General features: G+C 49.1%; 1 protein-coding gene across 1 annotated transcript in view; it reads right to left on the bottom strand.

Annotated features, from left to right (window-relative positions):
• Positions 1 to 886: 886 nt before the first annotated feature.
• Positions 887 to 8,884, bottom strand: part of kremen1 (kringle containing transmembrane protein 1) — a 47,224-nt gene continuing 39,226 nt past the window's right edge. Inside the window, exons 6-12 of the mRNA XM_063018281.1 lie at positions 7,980 to 8,104; positions 7,345 to 7,498; positions 6,461 to 6,570; positions 6,046 to 6,268; positions 2,989 to 3,228; positions 2,494 to 2,578; positions 887 to 1,100 (exon numbers count right to left, since the gene is read on the bottom strand). Coding sequence (XP_062874351.1) covers positions 944 to 1,100; positions 2,494 to 2,578; positions 2,989 to 3,228; positions 6,046 to 6,268; positions 6,461 to 6,570; positions 7,345 to 7,498; positions 7,980 to 8,104 — 1,094 coding nt within the window. The 3' untranslated portion in view covers positions 887 to 943. The remainder of the gene's footprint in view (positions 1,101 to 2,493; positions 2,579 to 2,988; positions 3,229 to 6,045; positions 6,269 to 6,460; positions 6,571 to 7,344; positions 7,499 to 7,979; positions 8,105 to 8,884) is intronic.

Raw genomic sequence — 8,884 nt, 5'->3', positions numbered from 1 at the left:
GAACCTTGGATCACAAAGGTAGTGGGCTAGCGTAATTCATCACGTCCCTCTCTCAGACTCAAACTCAAGAGGTCAAACTCTTTGTGGTGATGAGCTAGCGCAATAGCGTGTCGCTTGTAATAGCGAGCGCCTTTCTCAGACGCCTTCCCCTTCTGAACAACGTTAGCCTCGTAGCTCCAAACCAGAAATGAAAAAAGGTTTAAAGAATCGTTCGGTCATAAAAATATACATTTTTGGTCAGTCTGCTCTCTCTTAAAACACCAGACAGCTCAGTGCGAAGAAAATAAAAAACATAAACCACGTAAAATGTGGTTTTTTTTTAAACCATTAAGGCACTTAAAGACGAAAGACGTGAAAAACAAAACAAGAAGAAAAAACCCACAATAAAGAGGAGAAGAGAAGAGAACCACTGAGAGCTGTTTACAGACGTCCAGAGGGAACCTGCAGTGCCAGTTTGTTTGTCTAGGACGTGGAATGACCCGTAGGAACGAACCACACACACACACACACACACACTCACACACACACACACACAGAGTGCTTCGGCTTTTGTTAGCGGTGGCGGATCAAAATTCCGTTCGTCCTCCGCACAGAGAAAAGACGCCCTGTCGGCCAAACAACAGGCGACCCAGATCGGCGGGGTCACGTTACCCGCGGCAGAAAAGCCCGATTGTTCGCTGACATTTACGCGGGCGCTGCGGTGGCACGTAGGTGGGTAAGTTCCGTGTTTTGTCCGTGCCACGATGGTCCGGTGCTGGCCACGCCCACTTCGAAAAGATTTCCGCCACCGTGATTGGCTGTGAGAAGGAAGGAATGATTCAGTGTATCGGCGTCACCGTAAGTGCTTCAGGGTGAGAGAGTGTCCGCTCGGTCTGAAGGGCGAGGCGGGGCGGGGCGTCACGTTTCGGGATGAGGGAGGACAGGATTCAGGGCGAGGGGGTGGTTAGTTGCCCACCAGCGGGCTGAGGTCTCCGTGGTGGTTCTTGAGCTTCTTCTTGAAGAGCGAGATGGTGGACGGTCTGTAGAAGATGATCCACGGCTCCGAGCTCTGGGAACACGAGTCCGAGGCCGAAGAGCTCAGCGGCGGGGCCGTCGGAGACCTGAGGGGCACAGAGACGCACCGTTAGACAGGATTTAGGGACACAAGGAGGGACGTATACACGCTATATGGACAAAAGTATTGGGACGCCACTTCTAATCTCTGAATTCATGTGGTTCAGCCACAACAGTTACTAACAGGTGTAATAAATCAATCATATAAGGGCCGCGATGGTTAAGACCTTGCTCAAGGGCCCAACAGTGACCCTCAATCTTTGGGATGAACCGGAACACCAACGTCAGTGCTTGGCCATACAACTAAATGGGCACAAATTCCCACAGACATACTTTGAATTGACAGCCCAAAGCTCCACGCACTAGGCTACCAGTGTCCTGCAGTGACCTCAGCCCCACTCAGCTCTGGGATGAACCGAAACACCGACTGATCAGTCAGTGCCCAGCCGTACAACTAAACAGGCACAAATTCCCACAGACATACTTCAAAGTCTTGTGAGAAGCTTCTGGGAAGTTTTTGGAACAGGACGTCCGACAACCCTTGGGTGGGCGTCCAAATATTTTAGGGGCCTTGCTCCAGGGCCCGACAACAGCAACCTGGCGAGGCTTCAACCAGCTTGAGTCCAGTATCTTAACCACTAAGCCATCGCTGCCCTAAAACGGTATAACTCTGGTGCGTCCACATACTTTCGGCTGTGTAGCGTCACTTACTTTCACCAGACAGGTGAATCCAAACAGGTAATAAATCAATCAACAACGGAACAGGCACAAATTCCCACAGACATACTTTAAAGTCTTGTGAGAAGCCTCCTCAGAAGTTTTTGGAACAGGACATCTGACAACCCTTGGTCGGGCATCCAAATACTTTAGGGGCCTTGCTCCGGGGCCCGACAGCGGCAACCTGGCGAGGCTTCAACCAGCAGCGAGACGTGAACCAGCGACTTTCCGATTACTAGTCCAGTACCTTAACCACTAAACCACTGCTACATTAAATCAATATCACTCATTTTGGTGCGTCCACATACTTCTGGCTGTGTAGCGTCACTTATTTTCACCAGACAGGTGAATCCAAACAGGTAATAAATCAATCAACAACGGAACAGGCACAAATTCCCACAGACATACTCTAAAGTCTTGTGAGAAGCTTCTTAGAAGTTTTTGGAACAGGATGTCCAATAAGCTCTTGGTCAGGCATCCAAATACTTTTGGCCTTACAGTGTAGTTTGTACTGGTGATCTTGGAACCAAACCTAGGGGCCGTGCTCAGGGGCCCGACCGCAGCAACCTGGCGAGGCTTCAACCAGCTTGAGTCCAGTATCTTAACCACTAAACCAGCACTGCCCAAAAACAGTATAACTCAGTCTGGTGCGTCCACATACTTTCGGCTGTGTAGCGTCACTTATTTTCACCAGACAGGTGAGTCCAAACATTTGATACTTACTTCACAGTGACGTGCAGGAGCAGCTTGGCCACCATGGCGATCACGGTCAGCGTGAGCAGGGCGGCTAGCGCGTAGATGGTCCACACTGTAAGACAGAACACATTTAGTCATTTCCACTTCCCCATTCTGATCCCTCTACCGCCGGTACCTCGCTAACGGGGCTAAAGAAGGTCGCAGAGTAGCACCCAGCCTCATACAGCGGTGGATTCTTACACCTAACCAGACAGCAGGGGTCGCTGTTACAGCGGCCATGAGGAGAAAACCGATCCGACCCTCCCTCCCTCAGACACGGCCGGTTCATTCTGCTGTCTGTTTAGTGCCCGGCAGATCCGGTAGCGCCGCTAAGACTCAAATTAAGTCTGCGCGGTGGTGAGCTAGCGTGTTAGACGCCTATATATTCTTCATGTCTTTAAAGAGCTTGAGAAGGGCCTTCCCTAAACAATTGATTGGCACGTGTGTCGGTGTAGTTATTAGGGTTAGTATGGTTGTACGTACTGGTGCTGTGGGCAGCGGTCCGGCCCCGGCCGAGCCACTGACCTGGCATTTCGTGCTCGGAGTCTTTGGGACTGGACGTGATGAGGTAGAGGATCTGCGAGGATTTGTCGTCCTTGCTGGTGTTGGAGCTCTCGGTGACGCCGCCGGATCGTGGCTCCGTCGTGCTGGCGGCCTCGTCGTCGTCGTCGCCGGGGTCAGAACCGCCGTCGCCGGGAGCTCTGCCGCTTTGCCTCCGGTACGCTGGAACGGAAAGAGAAACGTTAATCGGCTATGCGGGCGACGATCGGCCGGTCTGAGGGAGGGAGGGGCGTAGGGGTTGTGTGATCGATGGTGCTGCACGGAGACGGGGGATAACGGAGAGCAGTGTGCGACTCTCCGTGCACGATACGGATCTCCGTATGAACTCACTCGGTGCAGGTGAAAAGAAGCGGTGTGTTAGTCACGATCCTCCTGGGTCAGGAGTGAAGGTCTGCAGCAGTACAGGGGAAATAGATACGACTAAATTGGGAGGACGGTTAATCAGCTCTGAGGGAGGGACGGGCGGATAGGGTGTTGCCCCCTTCATGCTGCAACAGCGACCCCTTAAGACTGGTCAAGGCGCTTGAACATGCAGTGGAGGAATACTCGAGGCAAGCTGTATAAAAAGAACAGCCTGACAGTTTCACAAGTGTCAGAGGGGACGTGTGGTTTAAGCCCCACCCACCTCCACCAAGTTGCCAATGTTGGGCCCCTGATCAAGGCCCCTGACCCTCATCTGTCTCTAGATAAAAGCGCCCACTAAATGCTATGAATCTACGTGAACCTGTGGTCCTTTATAGCCAACATGGATGTAGTGGGGGGAGATGGATATGTCTAAATTATCGTTCGACCGCTCATACGGCCCAGTGACAACATCAGGACTCAAACCTGATGGTCAAAAATATGTGGACTGTCCAAAATCTTGTTAAAGTTGTGCATTTACGATGAATGGAAAGGTCGGGCTCACAGTCATCATTCCAATTCATCCTAAAGACGTTCATAAGGGTTTAGTTCAGGGTTCCAGTACATTGAACTCGTCGCCAAGTGACTTACAGTACAGTTACAGTATACAGTCTGAGCAATTGAGGATTAGGGCCTCGCTCAAGGGCCCAACTGCAGCAGCCTGGCAGTAGTGGGGCTTAAACCAGCGACCTTCTGATTACTAGTCCGGTACCTTAACCACTAGGCTACACGTCTCATTCACGACATCCGTGTTGGCCAAGAAGGACCACAGGTTCACGTTAACATTCGTTGCATATAGTCACCGCTTTAATCCATAGACAGATGAAGGTCAGGGGCCCCGCTCAGGGGCCCAACACTGGCAACTTGGTGGAGGTGGGTGGGGCTTGAACCATGCGTCCCCTCAGACGCGCGTGAAACCGTCAGTCGATTTTACGTGTCTGATGGGTGGCACCAGCGTGGGTGTGGCCACAAAGTCGACCCCACATGTCTCAGTTGGGATCTCTCGCCCCTGTAGGATTGTGGATTTTGGTTCGCGACGGTCAGGAGAAGGTCAGGTGACCCCGCAGGGACCGAACGCTCGAGGTATTTGAATAGTTTCCACAATAATCTGCAGGTATTTGAATGGAAATCGTTCGCGGCGAAGAGAAAAACAAAACAAAAACATCCTGTTTGTGACGTCGGTGAAGAACTGGTTTATCTTTCTGACCGTGATCGAGCGCGTCCGGAGGTTTGGGGTTCGCTCTGGGTGGCACGACACAGGCACAGCACGCGCTGATGAATCCCGAGTGTGTTTATGTGATTCTGTCTAAATAAACGATGACGCCAATTAACGTGACAAATTATCTGTCAAAAACTAGAAACAAATAAAAAAAGTGAAACAATGAGGCGGCGTTTCTTATTTTTACTCTTTTAAAGATTCTCAGATCATCGTTTAGAATGAAAGGAAACGTTTTTGATCCAGCCAAGCCTCCATTCACTCACTCATTCATCCATCCATCCTTCAAATTCACTCATCCATCCTTCCTTCTATCTACTCATTCATCCATCTGTTCTCTTACTCAGCCGCCCATCTATTTATCCATCCATCCATCCATCCATCCATTCTTACATTCACTCATTCATCCATCCATTTATCCATCTTTCTATTCACCAACTCGAGGGACCATCCATTCACTCATCCATCCTTTAAAGCCACTCATCTGTCCATTTACCAACTCGTGCAACCATCAGTTCACTCACTCATCCATCCATTCTTCCATCTAATCTTCCATCCATCCATTCACCAATTCACCGAGCTTCCTTCCATCCACTCTTCCATCGTTCATTCACTCACTCATCCATCCTTCCATTCATTCATCCACCCATCTGTCCATTCTTCCATCCATCCATCCATCCACTCATTCATCCTTTTATTCATTTATTTATCCTTCTATACATCCATTCACCAACTTGAGCCTTCATCCATTCACTCATCCATCCATCAGTTTATCCATCCTTCAAATTCACTCATCTATTCTTTAAATTCACTTAACCATCCTTCCATCCACTCTTCAATCCACCCATTCATCGTTCCATCCATTCACCAACTTGAGCCTTCATCCATTTACTCATCCATCCCTCCATTCATCCAGTGACTCATCCATCTATCCTTCCATCAAGCTCTTCACCAGTTCGAGCGACCATCCATTCACTCATCCATCCTTGAAATTCACTCATCCATCCTTCCATCCAGTCACTCATCCATCCGTCTGTTCTTCCATTCATCCATTCACTCATCCATCCATCCATCAATTCATCCATCCATCAATTCATCCATCCACTCATCCATCTATCCACTTACCGGCTCGAGCCTTCATCCATTCACTCATCCATCTATCCTTCCATCCAGCTCTCCACCAGTTCGAGAGACCATCCACTCATTCATCCTTCCATTCATCTAGTCCTCCATCCATCCGTTTACTCACTCATCCTTACATCCATCTATCCATCCATCCACTCACCAACTGGAGCCTCCATCCAATCACTCATCCATCCATCCTTATCCAGTAAACCCTGATGAGTGTCAGCACCTCTTACCCTGGTAGATCATGGAGAATCCGTGGGCCTGGTTGACCCGGTCCGAGTAGAAGTAGAGGATGACGAAATCTCCGCTGACGTTCACCACCTCCCGCGGCGGGTTCCTCCCATCGAACCTCGCCACCACCTGACTGCTGTAACCATCCAGCAGCTCCACCATATCCGCCTGGTCCATGATGCTGAAGTAGGTGAAGTTCAGGAGGATCACAGAAGCTCCTGGGACCTGGAGCATGACAGAGACAAATGAGGACTTCCAAAATCTACCAGATACCAGGCGTCCAAATAAACCTGCATCATTTATACCGACACGCCGATCAGGCAAATAAAAACTACAATTAGAGGTATCTACTTGGGCCCCTGAGCGAGGCCCTTAACCCTGCACTGCTCAGGGGGGGTGCAATAACTTTTTCAGTACCTGGATGGTCCAGTAGCAGGCGCGTCCCGGCGAGTATTTATCAGGAAAGTCGGGGGAATAAATGACGGCCGATTCGGACGTGTAGTTCCCTCCACACGCCCCCACTTTCGCTACAAACACACAGATATACAAGATAATTTACATACTGTGTGGAGTTTAGCATGTTCTCCATGTGTCTGCCTGTCTGATTTTCTTTGGATCAGATGTACCTTGCAGATGAAACAGCCTGGGCCATGGATATGACCAAAATAAACTAAAAAAGACCAAGTCAAGACCAAGCCACTTCAGCCCATGTGTTGAGTTTAGCATGTTCTCCACACGTCTGCCTGTCTGGTTTTCTTTGGATCATGTGTACCCTGCTGATGAAACAGCTTGGGCGATGGATATGACTAAAAACAGGAACAGGAGTAAGATAAGCTAAAAATGTAGAGTTGGGACTCAAAAATAGGCCTGGCTCACAATCTGCATTCCAATTCATCCCATGTGTTGAGTTTAGCATGTTCTCCTCAAGTCTGTTTGTCTGGATTTCTTTGGATCATGTGTACCTGACTGAAGAAAACGCCTGGGCGATGGATATGACCAAAATAAACTAAAAAGACAGTGTCGGGACTCCCAAGTTGGGACTCGGGGCACTAAATAAGACCTAGCTTGCAACAGGCATTCCAATTCATCCCATGTGTTGAGTTTAGCATGTTCTCCTCAAGTCTGCCTGTCTGGTTTTCTTTGGATCATGTGCACCTTGATAAAACAGCCTGGGCCATGGATATGACCCAAATAAACTAAAAAGACCGAGTCGGGACTCTATCAGGCCACTAAGGAAGACCTGGCTTGCAGCAGGCAGGAGTTGAGCATGTTCTTCACGAGTTAGGGACAAATAAACTCACTGTTAAAGACGATGACGTGCCCGTCTCCCCCGCAGGGCTGCTGCTGGTCCCCGAAACAGCCGTGGCTGCACTCCAAACTGGGGGCATCGCCATGGAGATGGTAGTCTAGGTCGTTGCCGCAGAAACAGGCGTAGCCCGCCTCCATTCCCGCGAGCTGCCGGGGGAGAGAGGAATTATGACATCACAACTTCAGTACAAAATATAATCAAATCCTCGTTTATTAGGGTCGATTGGGGGGGATTTTTATTCCTAAATAATATGGACACTTTATGTCCAAAAGTTTGTGGACACCAGAACATCCCCTCCATAATTATAAAGACTTCTCTTCATTTAGTCATTTCCAATTCCTCAGCACCACCCTAATCTGGCTGAGAAGGAAGATGGGCAGACTAACACCCACACCTGTGTCTGGCAAGCAGTCAGGCAGGTTGGTAGCACCACTATATAGCTGACTGAACTAATTAGTGCAGGTGTCCACATACTTTTGGCCTTGCAGCATTTTTTCCCTAAAATCAGCCCAGTATAGCAGCTTCTGATTGGCTGAGAGCACACTACACTCTACACACAGGGAAGGTTTGGGGTAATAAAACAGAATCAGGACTACAGGACTACGTTTCCCATCATGCACTGCTCACCTTATATTTCTGGTTGCGACACAGGGTGATGCAGCTCTGCACCGTGAGCTTCTGAGACGTCTGGTAGCTCTTGGAGAGAGGAGGAGGATCTCCATTATCCTTAAAACATCCCAGAATGCCCGGCACTGAGAGAGAGAGAGAGAGAGAGAGAGAGAGAACCATCATGAAGGTTCTGGAACATCACTGCTCAGAGAGAGAGTGTGTGCATGAGTGTAAGAGTGTGCTTGAGTATGTGAGTGTGTGTTCAGGTGAGTTCGCACCCCGTGACTGAACGAGGTTGTGTGTGTGTGTGTGTGAGTGTGTGTGTGTGTGTGTGTTTGAGTGTGTGTGTGTGTGTGTGAGTGTGTGTGTGTTTGAGTGTGTGTGTGTGTGTGTTTGAGAGTGTGTGTGTGTGTGTTTGAGTGTGTGTGTGTGTGTTTGAGTGTGTGTGTGTGTGTGTGTTTGAGAGTGTGTGTGTTTGAGTGTGTGTGTGTGTGTGTGTGTGTGTGTTTGAGTGTGTGTGTTTGAGTGTGTGTGTGTGTGTTTGAGTGTGTGTGTTTGAGTGTGTGTGTTTGAGTGTGTGTGTGTGTGTGTGTGTGTTTGAGTGTGTGTTTGAGTGTGTGTGTGTGTGTTTGAGTGTGTGTGTTTGAGTGTGTGTGTGTGTGTTTGAGTGTGTGTGTGTGTGTGTGTTTGAGAGTGTGTGTGTTTGAGTGTGTGTGTGTGTGTGTGTGTGTGTGTTTGAGTGTGTGTGTTTGAGTGTGTGTGTGTGTGTTTGAGTGTGTGTGTTTGAGTGTGTGTGTTTGAGTGTGTGTGTGTGTGTGTGTGTGTGTTTGAGTGTGTGTGTGTGTGTTTGAGTGTGTGTGTTTGAGTGTGTGTGTGTGTGTGTGTGTTTGAGAGTGTGTGTGTGTGTGTGTTTGAGAGTGTGT

The sequence above is a fragment of the Trichomycterus rosablanca genome, chromosome 21, assembly GCF_030014385.1.
Source record: "Trichomycterus rosablanca isolate fTriRos1 chromosome 21, fTriRos1.hap1, whole genome shotgun sequence".
In the NCBI taxonomy this organism is placed as follows: Eukaryota; Metazoa; Chordata; class Actinopteri; order Siluriformes; family Trichomycteridae; genus Trichomycterus; species Trichomycterus rosablanca.
The sequence above is the reverse complement of the archived record's forward strand: the minus strand, read 5'-3'. Positions and strand labels throughout refer to the sequence as shown.